Consider the following 21,815-nt stretch of genomic DNA (forward strand, 5'->3'; position numbering starts at 1 on the left):
ATGAGAGCAAGAGAAATGTATGAGGCTGTACAGTAAGCTGTTAGCTGTCACTCAGCAAATAACAGAGGGGTGACAGAATAAAGGCAAAACATAAACCTATGAGAATTTGAGACTAATCAGTGCAGGTAATGTTTTTCAATCTTCTCTCCTCCAGTTTTGAACTGTAGCCTCAGTTTCCTGCTTTTAGCTGACAAGAACGACACCCGCTGCGGTCTTCTGCTGCTGTAGTCTGCTACCAGACTGCTGTGCATCCAAAGATGCTTTTCTGCAAACTTGGTTGTAACAAGATGTTATTTGGGTTACTGTCGGCATCAACAAGGCATTTTTGCACACAGAACTGCCACTCACTGGATCTTTTCCCTTTTTAGGCGGTTCTCTGTAAACACTAGAGATGGTTGTGTGCAAATATACAGTAGATCAGCGGTGTGTGAAATACTCAGACAAGCCTGGCACCAACAACCATGCCATGTTCACTGTCACCCTAAATCCCCTTTCTTCCTCATTCCTCATTCTGATGCTCAGTTTGAACTTCAGCCATTTGTCTCAATATTATCTGCACCTAGCTGCTGCTGAGTGATTGGCCGATCAGACATCTGTGGTAACAAGCGGTTGAACAAGCGTACCTAATGACATGGCATGTGAGTGGTTAAAAAGGGTCTATGAACAACAGCTGTTGAAGTTCTTTGCTTGTTTTTGTTTTTAAATAAATGTCATGGTAGAAAAATGAGTAAAGCTGTCACCTCATCATATTTTCTGCTATTCAGCAGATCTTACTTCCTTTATAAACACAGTTTTCCCAGACTTTAGGATAATAAATGTATACTTTGGTTTTAGGGAAGCTCCTCAGCTCAGCGATATGACCTAAATCAGACTTTACCCACACAGAAAAGCTTTAAAGGGGATGAGCTCATTGTCATTCATTTTGGATTTGTTGACACCGGATGTAGTGTAGGAGGTAGCAGCTCTCTTCCTGTCTTCGAGACAGACAAACTACCCCCCTTTTTTCCACCTCGAACCGTGGACGGAGACTTTTATTAAAAACCTGCAAATTTAAAAACAAATATCTTTTTTTAAATTTGAGCTACTGAAAGAGAAATGCGTTACCAAACAGCCCAGCTTTCCACTTTACAAAGCCTGTCAGTGAGCAAAGTGAAATTTTTTTAGAAAAACTAGAAAAGGAGCGACAGAAAAACCCGTTCTGACGTCAGTGGAAATCCCCTCTATCTCCATTGTGACTCTGACAAAAGTCAACACCTAAATGTATTTTAAAACACATGTTCCGATGCGTGGTTTAATCACACAGTCGTATATTTTTGTCCAGCTTCACATAAACAAAAGACAAAACCTATGAGCCCTCCTTTATTTGAATCAATAAAGGAGCATACCGTCAATTCTTTCTGTGTCCGGTAATTCTCCCTTGCAGCCGCGCACGGCCTCGGCAGGGTTATTATCATCAGGGTATTACTACAGGTGACCCAGTAAGAGGTAACCACCCGGGCCTCGCTCGCTGGTTTAGTTTCGGTTTTGTGCTCGGGGGTTTTCACCGGTTGGTATGATGTATGATGTATGATGTCCCTGCCCGGCGCTCACTGGCTTCCTCATCCGCCCGTCCCCTGCTGCCGCCGCCGCTGCAGGGACGTGACTGTGAGCTGTGCTTCCGAGCAGTGAGCGTCGAGGAGCATGTGGTAAACTTTGGACCGCTTGCGTAGTTGTTTTTGTTTTACGGTTGCGGAAGACTGAAGGGGAGCTGCCGCCGCTGTTTCTCCTGGAAACGAAACTTTAACGGCGCGGATCGAGCTCACGTAAGAAAACGACACCGACGCGTTACTGTTATCGTTATTATTTGATGCTTTTATATGTTTAGAAAACATTTTTTGTGTGTTCCGCTAAGAGAAGCGAGATCGTTTCCTGGAATTCAGATCTAATAGAAAAGCGTTTCCCAAACACTCAGGCAGGTCCTAATAGAGCCGAATCATCGGGCCATTGTTTACAGGCTGCTGCTGCTAGATTACAGTTTATTTCTATAAATTAGATCTTTGGCTGGGTGGGAGCTGGAGTGGCGGATTGGCCGTTAAAGCGGATGTTTTGTATGGAGCTGGTAATACTATATGAGTCTTGTTTACATGAACTCCGATGATTTCAGGTACAAAGGTGGCGGAGACGTATTTGTAATGCTGTCATTCTGTGCCCCCTGCTTTGAAATGTGGGTAAGCCTGCATTACAGCGGGTGTTCCCCTAGCCGTTTGACTTGTTGCAGATGACTGTGAGTTACTATATGAGTATTTCCACAAAAAAAGGGGAAACGGTTCCCCTCCAGCCAAGACCTGCTGCATTCAAACACTGCCTCGGTATCACAGGGCTCCCATTATTTCCAGCTTCATATTTTAGTTGTTAGACTCTTCTAGAGCGTGTTTGCATCAGTTATACCCGTGTTTATTGATAACAGGCCATTGGAGCTTCCCTCAGTTTAGGATAGCTTTCTTCTCATTGGCTACATCTGGCAAACAGAAGGCTTGAGCAGAAAATATACACGTAAATGTCATTTTGAGTACACTGTAGTTGTTACATTTATTGTAATCTGGCCAAATGACATGCACTTGAATAGTGAGGATATTTTCCTTGATTTCTTATCATGTAAAATAAATGAACTGTTGATTTTATATATTTCACTTGCATTTTAGTCAGAATTATTGCATCATGTTTATGAATTGTGTTTTTGAGTCTGCTTGAAATCTACACCCAATAAGCAAGTCATAACGGCAAACCCTAGAAATTAAGTGATTGCAACCGCACAGGTATACATGCTGGTACCTGCTTGTGTCAGTTATTTTGTAGGTTCTATGCAGGCCCGACGCAGGGCTCTATGTTTAGGTTGAAGATAGACCGGGTTGCTAGTGACCTGCATCAGGTTGAGGTAGGGTTAGGTTTTCATAGGTCCTCTTTTTATGGATAAATGAGGAATGAGTATAAACATGGGCAGCTGAGCTTGACAGGTTTGGAGGCAAGGCTGAGATGGTTTGGACACGAGCAGAGGAGGAAAAGAGGAAGACCGCAGAGGACGTTTTGGATAATAGTGATGGAGAACAGGCAGAAAGAGGGAGGCAACCTCTAAAGAGAGCATCTGAAGTAGGAAGAAGAAGAGTTATCCAGCTGATCTAGACCTCAGAAGCCTAACAGTTGAAACCACAAGCTATACTCTGAACTGGGTGAGCCAAGACCCTCAGGTTCCATGTGCAGTTTCAGGCTTGGAATAGGCTGACAACATTTACTAACCAGTAACTATTTTGATGGTAAACTGATTATGTTTAGATTTTGGACTATTGAACTATTTTTAGATATTTCTTTACATCATTTACGGTCGGAAGAGAGAAAAGGTCAGCATGTGACTGAGGTGTCCAAAAGCTGCACTGACTTGAAACTCCTGTCTTTCGCTGATGTCAGGAAAGATTCCCAGCAGAATGAAATAGAGGAAATGACAAGCTTCCCTCAGACGGGAAAATTCGTAACTGGTTTTCAGCAGGAGCTGCTTAAAGATAGTTAAAATCTACTGTGAGACCTGGTTATCTCTCATGCTTTTTTTGGACTATGTGAGTTCACCTTTCTAAAACTGTAAACATCTTTTTACCCATGTTAGAAAAAAGCCAGCTGTAGTTATCCAAAACACCAGACACTCTAATAACTAAGATATTGACTGGCAGCAGTCTTAGTTTATATGTTTTCTTCCTTTAACCTTTTTTAACCCGACGGATACTGAAATGTGTTTTTCGCAGTATGTTCGACCGTCTGTCACCAATTTAAGAAGAAAGGATGGATGACGAGAGAAGCGACGCAGGCGGAGGAGAGGCGGAGTTGGAGGATGAGTTTGCGTGCGCCGGGATGCTGCGGGGGTCTCTGACCTCCCTGCACAGCACGGTGGAGCGGATATTCAGTGTGGCGTTCAGCATCGGGGCGGACGATTTGCCTCACGGCAGCAACGGCCAAATATGGCTGAAACTGCGAGGGCCGAGCGCCAGTGTGAAAGCCGCCAAGGTGAGGCCCTGCTCTTGTTTATAATGCCCTATCAGTCCAGAACAGAGATAAGTTATTAGGCAGTGTGGCTCATAAACACGATGGAAGTTGACTTTGCCAGAGGTTGCTCTCTGCAGTAACCTCTGGCCAAGTCCAGTTTCACTTATCGGTAATTCTGGTAACTGAAACTGGACTCGAGTTCACATTAGTGGTGCTAATTTTTCCTTATCCAGTGTTACTCCATTGATTTTAAGCTTTAGTTTAAAAAGTTGCCACAGCAGTGAAAGAAAACAAGCCAGAATACCATTTATGGGGAGCTTTAGCAGTTATGTAGTAATCATCAGCTGATAGCTCAAACGCCACTCTGTTACCAGAGTGGGAGGGGCGTGACGGTGGGAGGGGCGAGACAATGACCCATATTTGCTTTATAACCACAACAAACTCACTGTGATGAATTATACACCTTCTATTTAGAGCTGGATCAGGTGACCTTAGTTACGTGTTTCTTTCTATTATTGTATCATCTTTACATTACAATATAAAGAGTCTTGAGGCCACTGTTGTTGTGATTTGGCTCCATATTAATAAAACTGAACTGAATTAATGTATGTGCTGTGACTTACTTAGAAGTACTGCAAAGAGAGCCAGAGAGACATCAAAATGTTCAAAAAGCACACCTCGCTGCTGCTAATCAAGCAGGAGGGAGGTACGAGATAAAGTGTGCGTCTGAGTAGTCAAATATTTGCGTTCGGTAGCTGGAAATTACTTAAGAGCTGTGAAACTGAAGCGCTTTCATCACCCCTACTCTCATTTCTCGGCAATATCCCTTTTAAGGATTATTTGCCCGTTCGTTACTTTGAGCTTCTCATCACGATCTGTCAGATCAGGAGGCCTTTTCTTTCTCTTTTAGTATTTAATCTTTCTTGCATCAACTTTCACAGGAAATCTTTTCTTCTTTATCCGAATCACAGCCTTTATCTCCGGGGCTGCCTAAGCCAGTTTTTGGCTTTTTTTTAACCTAATCACTCAATGTTAATGGAAAATTGTATTTAGTAGTCAGTATAATCTTTTAGTGATATAAGTTTGCATATGGTAGAATACTGCATGTAGTTATTTGTATTAGGAAATATTCAACCATGTATACTTAGAGGCATATAATTAATTGTGTTTGATCTTTAACAGGCTGCAAAGGCTTGGTGTGTATTCCACACTAGGATGCACACCCACATCCTGGGAGCACGAGAAAGATCGTACTTTCTCTTATTGTTTTATGGTAGGATTAACGTAGCTACGTTTGTTTTAGTTAAGTGCTCTTTTGTTTAGATGAACTGCAGGACTTCTTCACTGTGTTATCTAGGGTGAACCATCTAGGGTGAGGGGGAGGCTACCCTCTTCCTGACCAAGGATGTTTGACCCTTTGATCAGCAGTAACACACACACACACACACACATACGTTCAATGGAGTATAAAATAAAGACCAGGGCAGTTCCTCACCGGAGTCTCTCAGTAGGGAGCTGCCCTTGCTAGCAAGAACTCTGTGTGTTTCTCTTCTCTGAGTCTTTACTGAAGAAGTGTTTTAGAATATTTTCCTTAACACTCAAGTAAACAAGTTTCCTGTGCAATCATTCAGATTTTACTATTTTTTCAGTATCGTCGACCGCCCCGCTTTCTCCATTGTGCACCATATCTCTGCATCCTCGTGCAGGGCTAACCCACTTTTGTCATTAATCCAACTGTAAATTTATTTGGGTTTTTTGTGTCTACAGTCTACTGAGTGTTAAGGGACCATTCCCAGGTAATGACTCATCAAAGTTTTTTAAGTGTTGTTTCACCCGTTAGGTTTCAGTCCACATATTCAAGCGCCTGTTGACACATGCAGTCAGAAAGATTCGTTCACTCATACAAAGACTAGCAGACTGATGCACTGCAAAGTCAGTCGCTGTAGTGTTACAGTAGTAGCTGTAATCACACCATTGTCGGGCATATAGGCAGTTTGAGAAGACATGCAAACCATACGTAGGTGGACTTCCTCTTTGCTAAAGGCCATTTTGGGAGACGCAAATATCAGCTTGACTGAGTGATATGTCAGTGTATTGTGTTTTATTTATTTTTATATTGTTTTACTGTCCTGTGTTAGCTGTGTCTAAAAACATTCTCCTTCATGTGCAGACCGCAGCTGTGGAGGTTCAAACGAGAATAGTAGGTGTAAAAATGACCAACGGAGGTGGAGATAGAGTCAGTCAGTGGATCTGCTGCAGCTGCTGTCAGCGAGATGATTTTATAAACATAAACTATAATAAACTGCTTATTACCTTTCCTGCTTTCTTTAACGTCCGCAGCTAGATTAGAGCGTGGACGTTGCAGACTTTGAAACTTTAGCACAAATAGGGGAAGGTGGATCTCCTGTGGATGGACTTCAGTGGGGTCAGGGTTCAGTCATTCGTACCCACCGCATCGGTCTCTTTGTGCGCCAACGGTGACATCATCACACAGCCAGAGCCATTTATGCTCGCCACAGCTTTTGCAGCAACAGCAAATGGTACGAGGTTACAAAACTCTAGAGGTTCATCATCAGCCAAAACGACACTGGAGCGCTGCTTGTGGTTTTGTTGTGAGACGATTAAATCGAACTCTGGTTTGTTTTCCCCCTCGGTGCGATTCGTTTGTGCAGATGTGAACACGGTGATCACAGCAAAACAACTGCACCGAGACCATTTAGAGGAGGTGGTCTTGGCTCGGTCCCAAACAGACTACGAAGCGTGTTTATGGTGAGAACGTCATCTGACCTCAATCTGACTGCATGTTTGAGCTAAACGCCTTCGCGTAGCTAGATATGCTTTACGAAATGTAAAGTGTTTCCCAGATAAACACAAATTTATCCACGTTATCCACTAGGTAGTACACAATACCTAGACACATCCGGCTAGTAAGTGGACTGACCGTTCTCGTGCAGTCAGTCCTTTGGTGTCTCTGAACTTCCACCTTTCTCTCTAAGTGTAGAAAATAATCAAAACCTTAAATATTCCCAGCACGATGCATGGACAGAGCATTCAACTCTGGCTCTTCCCATGGAGCTTCTTTTTCATAATTACTAAAGTTTAACAACACTATTTTGTTTTTTTGTTTATTTTTTTCAGTTATTTGTGAAAGGAGTTGTGAACCAGGAGGAACAGCAGGAGATTAAGTATCCTGGGGTGCTTCACTGTGTCTTCTGCGGAGCCAAAGGCCTGTTCATGGACAGCCTGATCAAAAGCACCTCAGCACATATAGTGGTAAGAGCTCAACAACAGGCTGGTTTCACAGTAATAGTTACTATAGAGAGGCATTTGTTACACCTTTGTTTGTCTACTACATTGGTTCTCTAACCTTTTAATAACTTCATTATTACTGAATAGATTTTTATTAAAGATGCACAAATTGTAGAAATCTGAGCTGATATTGATATTAGAATAACAACAGTTTTTTTTCTTTTTTTGTATTTATTTCCACTTTTGCCCCAAATAAGCAAAGAAATCCTCCTTATAAACAATACCTGATCTGTTTTAAAGCCTTTCAGTTTGTCATTGCCCAATTTTTAACGGATAGCAACCAATGTGACACAACTGATGTGCATATAATTATGGGTATTAATGTCATGGTCATTTGGGGCATTTAATGATTTCTTTGAAGTGTTCTTTTCCCAGGGTGGGATAAGCACAGCATATATAATCTTTAATAACTTAAAAACAAGAATTGTGTTCACCAGTTTCAATTTGTTATGGATTGTCTCTAGTCATGATATCTAGAACCCATTGGGAGTGTACAGAAGTTCATTTCTGGGTCTCAGAGACTTAAAATGAAAAAAACACGTTAAATGAAAGTAAAAAGGTTTAGAGGGTGTAATACATTAACAAGCTTAGTGTGCCATTATTCACTGATGATGCAACAAAGTGACTAATAGTGTGATATCAAGAGATTACAGTCCTGTTATTCCAATAAGAAATCACATTATTAGTCAATATCAGTTTTACGCCATCAGATGGAAATGTGTCACACGCCTTCCACAAGTTAAAAACTGCCTTCAAAACCAAGACCGTGAAACAGTTTTTGGGAACTTCTGGTCTATTCTTAAGACGACTTATAGAACGTAAAAATGCAACTCTGCATTCTGACAACTTTCTTTTTCAGTATGATTTGTTGCCCGTAAATTTCTTGGAACGTATTTTAATAATCTTACTTAAGAGGAAGAGGAAACTCCAGTAAGAATATTTTGAGGTCCCCATTTTAATGTGTGTAAATGTTTAAATTAAGGCTTAAGGAGTGAGTTTTATGGGTGACTACCTGAGCTAAGTCCATGTCCATGCAGGACCGGAGGAGATGTGGCCCAGTAGTTTTGTCCATATGGTGCACTTTTGCTTTACTATGAGCTTGAGGTCGTCTGGCCATTCTCCTCTGACATCTGGCTTTTCAAACCACTGGCACCATGCACATTCAAAATCACTTGCTTGGTTGATGCTTGGTTTGAACTTGAACGGGTTGTTGCCATGTGACTGGCTGATTAGACATCTGCTTTAATGAACAGTTGAACAAGTGTACCTAACAAAGTGCCCTGTAAGTGTATGTAACTGTACTGGCAGATTTCCACACCTGGAGAAGCCATAGACTGTAATGAAAACATTGCCACCCTGACACCTACCATTGGCCTCTCCCATGGGTTCATAATTCCATGACTTAACTTTACCATTACAGCCGTCACCATCCTGCTTCCTTTTTTTATTTTCTCAGTCTTTCTTAAATAGATTCTGTATTTGAATATGAAGAATTTGTAGGCGAGAATGGTATTTACTCTGTTTGGAGTCTGCTTATAGTTTTGGTTGCACGCAGGTGAATCATCCAGTCTTTCAAGTAGTGATGGTTTATGTTGAAATGCAAATACTGAAATACTCATTGGATACTGTCAGACAATGATTTGTCTTTCTATTAAGTTTTTATTGAATTTTCATTCATTGTATGATATAATGGTCAGTGGATACAAGACCTGAAAATTAACAGTTGGCCCACAATCCATTAAAGGAAACAGCAAAGGCAAAATAAATAAATTAAACATTGATCTGTTTAAGTAGAATTCTTTTATTCTTTTGTTTTGGTCTTTTTTGGTTTAAATGATCTGTTATATTATTATTTTTCAGTCATTGGTAGAACTCAGATTAATGCCTTTCTGTCTTTCTCCTACCAAATCAGGTCGTCTCTCCAGGATTCCTGCTCATATCTGGCCTGGTGGAGCCGGTGGTGCGAGCCTACTCTCTTATTACAGACCTGGTAGAGAGGTATGAGGGCACACAGTCCAAGCGCATGGGGGACGGAGGCTCAGGTGAGTCCCTGGATTCACGACGGGCCTTTAAAACTCTGGTGGAGAAGTGGGAAGACAGGCACATCCTGGATCTTCTTGTGCTGCCAGGATCAGTAAAGGAAATCCTGTTGGACTTGGTGAAAGAAACGGGACTTGGATCAAGCCCTAGTTCATCACTGACTGATGTAAATACAGAGGCAAGGCCACATGGGGATTCAGAGGATAGGTCTAAAATACCCAGTGCCCTAAAGCAAACAGTCCCTGATCCTTCTACCACTACTGAGCGATGGGCTGAAGGGATGGCTGCAGGCACAGGAAATGACTTTGCAAATAAAGACTCCTTCCAGGGTTTTTACATGTCTGCAGGCACCCGAGGGAGGGCAGAGGGTGCTGAAGAAAGACCCGCGCATTCACCACAGGAGGTAGGAGAAGAGCACTTGGGCCAAGCAACAGCATCCGGGAAGGAAAAAGAGCAGGAGTTGCAGCTGTCGATGGGAAACAAGGAGTTTTGGCTTCTTTTGAAATTCTTTACCGCCATGGGATACACAGAGGAGGTTGTGAAACGAGTGCTTGCCAGAACAGGACCTAAAGAGGCATCGCAGATTCTGGACTTAGTTCAACAGGAGCAGGACCGCAGTGACCAAGAGCAGAGGAATCGGGTTCTCCCAAACCCAAAGAGGGAAGACGCTGTCGACCTGAATCAGACAGAGAAAAACCGACCCTGTGAGACAGAACACAGAGAAGATGGGGGAGAAATAGCAGGAGGCGGTGGAGCCATACGTAGCGATGGAGAAACAGAAGAAGGACGAGAGGGGGAAGACGCAACAGGGGATGCAAGACACAATCAGGGAAAAGTCAGTGCAGACGTAATGAATAAAGAGCAAGAGGAAGACTTTGTGCTGGGGGTGTTGAAGAAAGCGGCAGCCAGCTGTGGGTACCCCGAACAGAACGTAACCAAACTGTACAACTTGTTGCCTGATGGATCGACTCACCAGCTGCTCCTGCAGCTGCAGAAAGAGGGAGTCAAAGAGGCAGGAGCCTTCAGAGAAGGACCGAGAGAGATGGATGATGTGGTCTTGGACACTGGCGGGTCAAAACTTCAAATAATACCAGAACTTCAGCCTTATACACCTCCAGAAGAGAGAGAATTCGATGGTCGAGAAAAGATAAGGGTGTCAAGGATTGATAGTAGTGTCCCTATTGAGGGACGAGATATTTGGAATAATAAACCCCAGCAGTCACCGGTGACCTTGTACACCTCACAGCAAAAGCAACACCAGCCTTCAAAGTCACAAACTCCTCACCACATCATCCTACCTGGGGTCAAAGGGCCACCAATGCCTACTTATGCCTCATCCATGGATCCTCAGCTCACCAATTTCCAATCTCATAAGCAACAAGGCAACACCAACTACTTGCCTAATCCATCTCCCACAAAACAGAATCATCATGCTCAGAACAATGGCTCAAAGCACTCCTTTAAGCAAGCCCTTCAAGCTCCTCAGCCTTTATTCCCTGGCACGAAGGACTCGTCTCCCACCAGAGCGATGGACAAACGGGGTTTCGTGTCTACTCCTCCAGTGGTGGTGACAGGAGAGCAGCGATTCTTGGAGAGCCTGCAGATCCCCTTTGAACTCAAGCTGACAGACCAGCCCGGAGACCCAACACTGAGGACGATCATAATTGATGGGAGTAACGTGGCTATGAGGTAAGAATTACAGCAAATAAAGGTCGTACTGGGAAAATGCGGTAAGGTATACAATAGAGTAGAAGATTTATTTTGGTGGGGTGTTTATGAGAAGGGAATATGAGAACAGGAAATATAGATAGTCCTGTTAGGCCAAATATGAAGGACTTCTTGAGAATTTGAAAACATATTTAGAAATGAGGATCTACTCTTTGTGTCCTTTTGCTCTAAAAGTAAAAGCTTAAAATGAAAGATATAGTTATTATTCCATCTTAGTAGTACATTATGCCACAGTTTATGAATGTGCATGATTAGTTGAGTGCATGTTTACACATTTAAACATGTTATAACAATGGAATTGTGCATTAATAAGATACCCATGCTGCAGTGGGCCTCTGTAAACTTTCCAGGAATGGTGATTGTATTTTCTCATGTAATAGATGGTAAAGGAACACCTGTGGCTGATGTGTAGACTCTGTTTAAAGATTTATAAAGTTGTGATGGCAGTGTGTTCATTAATAATTGTAGTCTGCGATGGGCTTACCTACCCAGCGAGTGGGAGCAGGAAGATAAACTGACCCAGAACTATTGGCGAAGCATGACGTTTACACAGAAACACAAAGCGAAGGGAAGGAACAGAGATCTATGCATGTAGGTGCTAAACAGTTTTTTAAAGGGTTTGATGGGTAAGAGTAGGCACCATCAACAAATGCATATGCTGCAGTCATTTTTACCTCAGAGCTGGGAGTTGCATTGGTCCCGATTTGACCGTGTTACACAGTTACGACCCGGCTCAAAAGCCGCAACAAAAAAGAGAGGAGACGAATACCAGATTGTAGGTGAGAAGAGGTTTTAATCCTAAAATGCATAGCAGGTTGGCTAACATGGCTGGTACCACCAAGGCACGGCTGGTGAGGCTTTTTGAAAGCCTGCCTCAGATATGCTTTTATCAACACCTGACTAGGTGTGGCCAATTACCATCAGCTGAACACACTGAAGAGATTAGGGCTGCAGAGGGACGTAGCAACACATTTTGGTTTCTTCGAACTGGATGGGTAAAGCCTGATGCTCTTCGTATGGCTTATTTGGTGAACCACAAATACACAATAGTGGTAATAGCGAGTGCTAGTTTTGCAGTTTCACTACTGTTTTGCTATCCTGGATTGGGAAGTCTGGTTTGGTGGGCCTTCTCTGACTTTTCGAGTGGAAATTCCAACTTGAAGGGTTATTCTGGTGGAAAATATAAGTGCAACATATCATCAGAGATACAGATGTCAAACAAAGGGGTGATAAGGTCACAAGGTCCGATACTGCAGGGGATTAGGAACTGTTTCATGATTAGCATAGTGACATGTAGCCTAGTTCCTCTTAGATGTATTTTTATCTGTTGCTTTTGATTGGACAGCACAATCGTCAAAAGTCAGAGGTTCCAAGAACTGGAAGTCAGCATATTATTCTTCACTGCACTTCAACTTCAATGTTAATGTTTGTTGGAGACGCACATAGTGATAAAAGAGAAAGAAAGTCCAGTGAACTGTGATCATATGAAGCATTATTTGTAACACTTTAATGGCAATCTTCATTTTTCCACAGTCACGGACTGGGTCATTTCTTCTCCTGTCGGGGAATCGCTCTGGCTGTACAGCACTTCTGGGACCGAGGCCATCGTCAAATCAGCGCCCTAATTCCACAGTGGAGGCAAAAGAGCGACCCCAGGGTCAAAGGTAACGCTTTAAAACTTAATGTATTGCTGAAATTGAACTCTTGTCAGTGTCAGGAGAGTGTCATAACGTTATCACATAATGATGTTCTCTTCTCTCACACGTAGCACACAGCAGGAAATGTGAGCAGTTTTTTTATTACTGGAATATACTTGGTTTAAGTTTTCACTTACAGACATGTGAAAAAGAAAGTCTTTCACATGACTGTGTGAATAATTAGGTACACCCAATGAATTGTTGACTTTATCAGTCTCTCATATCATTGTGGAGGAATTTTGGACCACGTTACAAAATTGCTTCAGTTCGTTGAGGTTTTCAGGCATGAGTTGGTGCGCAGCTCTGTTAAGGTCTATTCACAACATTTCAGTCGGGTTAAAGTCTGGAGTTTTTTCACAGCACCTTGATTTTTTTCTTTTTCAGCTATTTTGTTGTAGATTTGCTGCAAGTGCTTTCTATCTAACATTCACATGCATTCATTCCCCGATGGATGCATCTATCTGTGGATGTTAGCATCCATAGATAGAAGCTTGGGCAACATGCCCAAGGATATTAGCAGATGAGCTGCTCTACCTCCTGGGCTACAGCCAACCCCATGCTGTGCATTATGGTATTATATTAGCATCTACACCAGAAATCTTGTTGTTTTTTCAGATGTAGCCTTTTAAATCTAAGCTGTGCTGTCATGTTCTTTTTAGAGAGATGAGTCTTTCTTCTGGCCGCCCTTAGAAAACAAACCATACTTATTTAGTCTTTTTCTAACTGTGCTGTCACGAACTTGCTAACTGAGCCCTGTAGAGTCTGAGATGTAGCCATTGGTTGTTGTTGTTTTTTGTGTGGTTTTTTTTTTTTACAGTTTCTGTGGATAAATTATTATTATTCAAGTCATTACATTTTTGTCATCATAAGTGAATGCCTGGCTAATCTGGCTCAGCTGTAGAGCAGAGGTTTCAGGGGGCAGTGCCAGGAGAGACTAGTATGCGTTTTCGGTGTCCCATTTAACACAGTAGCATCCTCGGGCTGGGAGAGAACCTCACGGGTGGCAGCTGGAGAAGCCAGAAGGACTGAGCGAAAACTGGGCATTATTTGAGAAGACAATTTTGAAAAGTGGAAGTCAACAAGAAAATAAAGAACACAGGCAAAGCCAAGCACTGTGTCCAAGTGTTTGTGTGCTGGGAAAAACCTGCTAGACTATGGAAGCATGAAGGGTGTATTTAATTTTTCAGAGCACTGGTGTAGGTAGGAGAGCTGTGTAAGCCGAGAGCATGCAGCTCTCAGCTTACATGACACCTTCCTGCTTTTACTGCCAGAGTTTACTGGCCAATACTTCCTTCTGTTCTCACATAGTTGCCACAAAGGAGCTGACAGGTTAAAGTCAGATAAATATAAAGCACTGGAAGAGTGACGTGTGTAGACTTTAGGGCCCCAGCTAAGAAAAATCTTGATTTATGATTCATTTCTTGATAATTTTTTTGTTGAAGTAAGAAACTTAGTTTAGTCTGTCAGAGGTAACAAATGTGTTGCATAAGACACCGTGTCTCCGATCACAATCGAACCAGCAACTTTTGCTTGCTAAGCAAATGTGTTAAACTCAGTTAATAAAAACAAAGCTTTACTGTTGATGAAGCTCAATTTAAATGAGTGATTGAAACTGCAGCTTTAGAAAATATTTCACTAAAAGGTTTAATTCCAAAAATTCTACTTCATGGCTATAACTTCCGCTCTATGAGTGTGTAGCTAGCATCTCATTGGGGTCAGGCTGTGACCCCATTGTTGTGCGTGTTTGCTCCTTGCTCCTGCTAACTCTGGATTCTGCAAAAGACTTCAAACGAGAAAACAAGTCATGCTTGGTGAATGCAGACTTCATGTGAGCTTTCAGCATGCGTGTGGGTGTTTCCCCTCATAGCAGACTGCTTCGTAAACAAAGAGTTGTTTGTGTCTGTCTCTCAGAGAAGCACTATCTGACAGAGCTGCAGCAGCTGGGCCTGCTCTCCTACACACCATCCAGAGAGGTCCAAGGCAAGAGGATCAGCTCGTATGATGACAGGTACAAGACACTGAGATATTGTTTTGTTTACACAACCCATCACATTTCATGTGGTTTTGTTGCTGTACACACTCCAGTCTATCTGGATACAGTTCAGATAAGCCAAAAATTGATACCCATGTCTTTGTGTTTATGCAGAATGATACTGCAGCACGCACAGAAGACAGGCGGAGTGATCGTGACCAACGACAACCTGAGGGACCTCTTGGACGAGTCCCCCGTATGGAGGGACATCATTAAAAAGAGGTAGGGCAGTGCTGCGCAGTCAGGGGGACTGAAATTTTGATTTGCACTGAAATGGTTTCACTCACATTTACCAAATGTAATAAAAAATCAGTCTCCGGACGTTTTTGTCCATTTTTATCTAAAAGATCCAAAAAGTTGGGTTGACAGAAAATACTGTCAATACCCTACACAATGTTTTTCACTAAATACATTTTTCCTCTGTGATCTGTTGCTGCTCGTCCAGTCTTCTTCAGTACACTTTTGTCGGGGATCACTTCATGGTCCCTGATGACCCTCTTGGAAGAGGAGGGCCTCACCTGGATGACTTCCTGCGTTCAGAGCATAGGTAACAGACCCAAGATATCCGATCTTATCCAATCCTTTGAGAATAATTTCACATGATGCTTCATTTTCCTTCTCAACATCTTTCAGGAGTCCAAATCCAGGAAATCACTCTTTTGCTGGCTCGGCCTCATCTTTCAGTTCCTCCAAACAGCCACGCTCCCAAACAGAGGTCATCAACTTCCGTGACCGAACACTAGGGGGCGCACTGGACGCTTTGGGAGCAGCCGGCAGGGGTAGAGGAAGGGGACAAGGAAAGGGATGGGACATGGGACAGAAGCAGAAGCAGTATGGTGCTACAGGTCATGGCCAGGGGGTCCGGACCGAGAGGAGTCCTGAAGAAACAGCCAGCCTGAGAGAGCAGCTCTGTCAGGTTTTCCCTAATCAGGACAACATGGTGACGCTGGTGCTGCAGTGCCACTCGGCAGAGACGGACATCAACGTGCTGTCTGATCTGATTTTGGAGCAGCAATCAACAAACTAGAAATCTCTCAGTTTTAGTGTTTCACCATAGAGTTTTCTCACAGAGTTGTTATTCATTTTCTCGTGTGACTATAGACTCTATGTAAAAGATGGATTTTAGCAACTGTGACATCATCCATTGGTTTGTGGTTTGTTTGTTTTTTAATCAGAACCAATGAAGGTGAAGTGGATTTAGCTGAGAAAATTAGAATATTGTACACTCAGTTTTGGCCAGTGTTGCCAACTTAGCGACTTTGTCACTATATATAGTGAGTTTTCAGGCCTCCTCAGCATCTTTCTTTCTAAAAAGCGACTAGCGACAAATCTGGCGACTTTTGGTGGTGTTATTAGGAAGACTTAGAACCACTTTTTGACGTGAAAGCACGTATCACTCTTTCTCTCAACAAGCAGCGGATGTCGCCATGGGCACCTCGCCTGTGCCAAAGCGCTCACAGGTGACGGATTGTTGTCACGCAGCAGTCGCAACCCAGCTGCTGTCAGAGCAGGAGATGTTGACCCCCTACGCCTCCAAAACTGCAAATGAATGGCGCATGAGTGACTGACTGTAACACAGTCAGTTCTTCTTTTACTCCAACTTTTTGCAAATCACAAAGTTTAAAGCTACACACACACAAAGTAATTCTGCCAGAGTGCCTATTTCAGGTCACTTTTGCCAGTACCCAGCCCAGACACAGGAGGTGGGTTAGAATTGTGACATAAAAAAACAATAATTGCTAAAAGAAATTTAATTTGTAGTTCTAAATATATTCTAAATTAATTTATTGTGTTTTTTACTCACTTTATGTCTCTTCCACGATATTTCTCTCTCCTACAACATAGGTTACAATTACATAAGCATGACCAATTGTGCAAATTAGGTAATGACATTATTTAGCAACTTTTAGGACAGCGATTTTCCTTACTGAGGAGTTGGCAACACTGGTTTTGGCTTCACATTTCAAATTCGGAGGTTACATCCATCTCCCATATACAGTCTGTATGGATATAGCACAACAGCAACTACAAAGAAAGAAAGATAGATAGATAGATAGATAGATAGATAGATAGATAGATAGATAGATAGATAGATAGATAGATAGATAGATAGATAGATAGATAGATAGATAGATAGATAGATAGATAAAGCTAAAACTAGACCTGCTCTGTCAACTGAACCAGAAAAATCCCTTAGTGATTGTCAGTTCATTATTTGTGTTTGTTGTTTTGATTTTTCTTTCAGAACTATACAGATGTATTATTCTTCTACATTTATGCATTGCTGTCAGTGTTTATTGTGTATTTTATGTTAGTCTGATTTCTGTCAAAGCACCAGTAAAACTGAAGACATTCCAGTGTAGCTTTAATGCCAAATACTGGCATGCTAACACACCAAACTAATGTGAATATATGGTTAATATATTAGTTAGCATTCTGACGCATTAAATTGACATCCAAAAATTTGGTCAAGACATAAGTTAGGATGCTAAATCACCTAATTGACACACAAACATATGGTTAACGCCTTAGTTAGCTTGCTAATTACCAAACTAACACATTAGCATGAATATATTAGCTAGAATGTTAACATACATAGTTAGCATTTTAGCATGCAAAAACACCAAATTAACATTTTGGTTCTGACACACCAAATTAATGTAAATATATATAAACATATTGGTTAGCATGCTAATATTGACATTTAGCTTTAGTACAGCTTCCTAGGTTTAAGTTGGTTTTATGGTTGAGCAGAAGTAGCAGGGACTGCCCGTCCACCTGCAGTGAGCGCTGTTGTCAGATGGAGGCAGTGTACAAGGTATGTTACCGCCATTGTGCAGGCTACTTTTGTTTGTCTGTGAGCGAATTTTTTACATACAGAGAGCTGAAGTGAAACCGAGTGTTAAAAACTATGAAAATATTACTGCAGCCACTGTCTGTGCTATTCGTGCTTTATTTTTTTAGTCATTTTTCGAGGTTCTCCGATTCCTGGTGAACTCTTCTATTGCTCCCTTCTCTATTCCAGCCCACTTGTCAACCAGTCAGCATTCTGCAGTTGCAAATATCATCCACTTACAGCGACCTGCAGCCTAGATCTCAAAGGACTGCATGGGAGAGCGTCTTGGGTGGGGGAAAACCTCCCTGTTTGACCAAAAGCTGTACGCAGATGGACACATTTGTGACCATAAAACCAGCCTTAGAGACACTAGCTCAGCAACAGAGTCTTATTTTTATTTTTTTGTATTTTTATAAGACTAATATAGTCATTGCGTAATGACACCTATTAACTATCTTTCTCCGGGTAGTTTTAACTCTGGGAAAACGATTGTGAATCCCATATGGTATCATAACAGAGCCATTTTATAAACAGTTAGTCTGCTTTGGGTAATATAAAATTACATATTTTGTGTATTTTTCTGTTGTTTTTCCTTTAATTTTACAGCCACCGGTTTACTTAGAAAATAGGTTGAAAGATTTCTCAGAGGTACATAGTTGGCACTGAGAATAGATTTTTGGATATACAGTAACTGGTGTAAGAGTGTGTCATGCTGAGAAAGTAAAAACCCAACTTTGCAAAAATCTGCACAATTATATATTTTAACTTATTTTAATTAGGTCTTTTGTTTCGCATAACTTTGGTTATGAGTCTATAATTATATCTTTAAGGTATGTCTGGATGAAGAAATTAAGAGCAAACCAAAACATGGAAAATTCATTCTTCATCCAAATGTCATTGTTAATGTGGGCTACTTCCGTGTGAGTAAATAGCCGTAATCTTATTTGTATTGTTAATATTTATATATTTTATTCTTGTTCTTAATTAAAATATTTTTTAAATGGTGTTTCTATTGTCCTCTGTCAATTTCTGTCCTGTGTCCATCAGGATGTATTGTTCTCCAGCTAAAGCGAGGGAGTATGTAATCAATTGCGTTTGTTTGTCTGTCCGTCTGTTTCTTAGCAGTCTGGTTTTTGAGATATCATTTTTGAAATTTTGTGTGACGGTAGATTGCTAAAAACAGCTGTATATTACCCACAGCTTACTCGATCATCTTCAAGCCTCACAACAATAATCCAGGCCTTGGGAGATGTAAGGCCTAGGAGGGCTAAGCATTTGATCTTAACCTTCATTGTTCGTCCCCAAGATCAAAGCTCACCTTCAAGAAATATATGAAGAAACCGTCCATCCATCTTCGTGCTCTTTATCCAGGGCCGGGTCGCGGGGGCAGTGGCCTAAACAGAGAGGCCCAGACCTCCCTCTCCCCAGCCACCTCCTCCAGCTTGTCCGGGGAACACCCAGGCATTCGTAGGCAAGCCAAGAGATATAATTTCTCCAGCATTTCCTGGGTCTGACCAGGGGCTTCCTCCTGGTGGGACTTGCCCGGAACACCTCACCCAGGAGGCGCCCAGGGGGTATATTTGTCAGTTGCCCGAACCACCTCAGCTGGCTCCTTCCAATGCGAAGAACAGCAGCTCTACTCTGAGTCCCTTTCGGATGGACAAGCTTCTCACCCTATCTCTAAGGGAGAGGCCAGCCACCCTTCGGAGGAAGCTCATTTCCACCGTCACTACCCACAGCTCGTGACCATAGGTGAGGGTAGGGACGTGGCTTGCAAAAGTATTCGGCCCCCTTGAACTTTTCCACATTTTGTCACATTACAGCCACAAACATGAATCAATTTTATTGGAATTCCTCGTTAAAGACCAATACAAAGTGGTGTACACGTGAGAAGTGGAACGAAAATCATACATGATTCCAAACATTTTTTACAAATAAATAACTGAAAAGTGGGGTGTGCGTAATTATTCAACCCCCTGAGTCAATACTTTGTAGAACCACCTTTTGCTGCAAGTCTTTTAGGGTATGTCTCTACCAGCTTTGCACATTTAGAGACTGAAATCCTTTCCCATTCTTCTTTGCAAAACAGCTCCAGCTCAGTCAGATTAGATGGACAGCGTTTGCGAACAGCAGTTTTCAGATCTTGCCACAGATTCTCGATTGGATTTAGATCTGGACTTTGACTGGGCCGTTCTAACACATGGATATGTTTTGTTTTAAACCATTCCATTGTTGCCCTGGCTTTATGTTTAGGGTCGTTGTCCTGCTGGAAGGTGAACCTCCGCCCAGTCTCAAGTCTTTTGCAGACTCCAAGAGGTTTTCTTCCAAGATTGCCCTGTATTTGGCTCCATCCATCTTCCCATCAACTCTGACCAGCTTCCTGTCCCTGCTGAAGAGAAGCACCCCCAGAGCATGATGCTGCCACCACCATATTTGACAGTGGGGATGGTGTGTTCAGAGTGATGTGCAGTGTTAGTTTTCCGCCACACATAGCGTTTTGCATTTTGGCCAAAAAGTTCCATTTTGGTCTCATCTGACCAGAGCACCTTCTTCCACATGTTTGCTGTGTCCCCCACATGGCCTGTGGCAAACTGCAAACGGGACTTCTCATGGTTTTCTGTTAACAATGGCTTTCTTCTTGCCACTCTTCCATAAAGGCCAACTTTATGCAGTGCACGACTAGTAGTTGTCCTATGGACAGATTCCCCCACCTGAGCTGTGGATCTCTGCAGCTCGTCCAGAGTCACCATGGGCCTCTTGGCTACATTTCTGATCAGCGCTCTCCTTGTTCGGCCTGTGAGTTTAGGTGGACGGCCTTGTCTTGGTAGGTTTACAGTTGTGCCATACTCCTTCCATTTCTGAATGATCGCTTGAACAGTGCTCCGTGGGATGTTCAAGGCTTGGGAAATCTTTTTGTAGCCTAAGCCTGCTTTAAATTTGTCAATAACTTTATCCCTGACCTGTCTGGTGTTTTCTTTGGACTTCATGGTGTTGTTGCTCCAAATATTCTCCTAGACAACCTCTGAGGCCGTCACAGAGCAGCTGTATTTGTACTGACATTAGATTACACACAGGTGCACTCTATTTAGTCATTAGCACTCATCAGGCAATATCTATGGGCAACTGACTGCACTCAGACCAAAGGGGGCTGAATAATTACGCACACCCCACTTTGCAGTTATTTATTTGTAAAAACTGTTTAGAATCATGTATGATTTTCGTTCCACTTCTCACGTGTACACTACTTTGTATTTGTCTTTCACGTGGAATTCCAATGAAATTGATTCATGTTTGTGGCTGTAATGTGACAAAATGTGGGAAAGTTCAAGGGGGCCGAATACTTTTGCAAGCCACTGTAGATCGACCAGTAGAAAAAGCCAATATGAAGAAACCATATTGAGTAATATATCATATGAAAGAGAAGATTTATTTTTTCAATATCTTGCCCTATAATGTCCCATTGGTGCCATAAAAGCTGATGTCATCATATTGTAATAGAAAAATCCTAAAACAAGCACTCTCTTCTTTTTCTTCTTTTTCTTACCTTCTATCATTTTTACACTTACAATTTTGGAACATGGCTAAAAGTTTAAGTGAAACAGGGAACATGTAGTGTGGATGTAATCTCTGTAAACAAGGAGCTCAGGCTTCCGAAGGCTATTGAACTTGTAGGTATATGCACATAACTATCATGATGTGCTACTGACACCTCCTATTTGTGAGGACCAGCCAATGAGAAGAAGGCTGTCTTAAAGGAACAGAGAGCATATCCATACCAAGGCCCAGGAATAAATTGTATGGGAATCATTTTTTAAAAACACAACCTAATTGAGTGTTATTGCTGATCACGTCCATCCCTGTATGACCACAGTGTACTCTCCTCTGATGACTGCTTCCTGTAAAATAACGCACCGTGTCACAAAGTTTAGATAATCTCAAACTTATTTTTGAGCATGAAAATTGCTTCACTGTCCTCAAAAGACCTCCACAGTCACCAGATCTCAGTCCAACTGTGTGATGCTGTCATGTCAGTGTCGAACAAAGTCTCTGACGAATGTTTCCAGCACCTCGTTGAATCTATGCCATGAAGAATTAAAGCAGTTCAAAATGTAGTTTGTTTTTAATAAAGCATTATGCTTCGTATTTTTTGTAATCTAGAGTAAAA

At 42.1% G+C, this 21,815-nt stretch overlaps 1 protein-coding gene across 1 annotated transcript; it reads left to right on the forward strand.

The window, feature by feature from the left end:
* Nucleotides 1-1,393: 1,393 nt before the first annotated feature.
* khnyn (KH and NYN domain containing) lies at nucleotides 1,394-16,579 on the forward strand. Its single transcript, XM_026162639.1, has 9 exons — nucleotides 1,394-1,802; nucleotides 3,771-4,029; nucleotides 7,147-7,281; nucleotides 9,230-11,046; nucleotides 12,619-12,749; nucleotides 14,694-14,790; nucleotides 14,929-15,036; nucleotides 15,260-15,361; nucleotides 15,448-16,579. The coding sequence occupies exons 2-9, from the start codon at nucleotides 3,808-3,810 to the stop codon at nucleotides 15,839-15,841; spliced, it is 3,006 nt and encodes a 1,001-aa protein (XP_026018424.1). The 5' UTR covers nucleotides 1,394-1,802; nucleotides 3,771-3,807; the 3' UTR covers nucleotides 15,842-16,579.
* Nucleotides 16,580-21,815: the final 5,236 nt, after the last annotated feature.

Source organism: Astatotilapia calliptera, chromosome 3 (assembly GCF_900246225.1).
Source record: "Astatotilapia calliptera chromosome 3, fAstCal1.2, whole genome shotgun sequence".
Lineage (NCBI taxonomy): Eukaryota > Metazoa > Chordata > Actinopteri > Cichliformes > Cichlidae > Astatotilapia > Astatotilapia calliptera.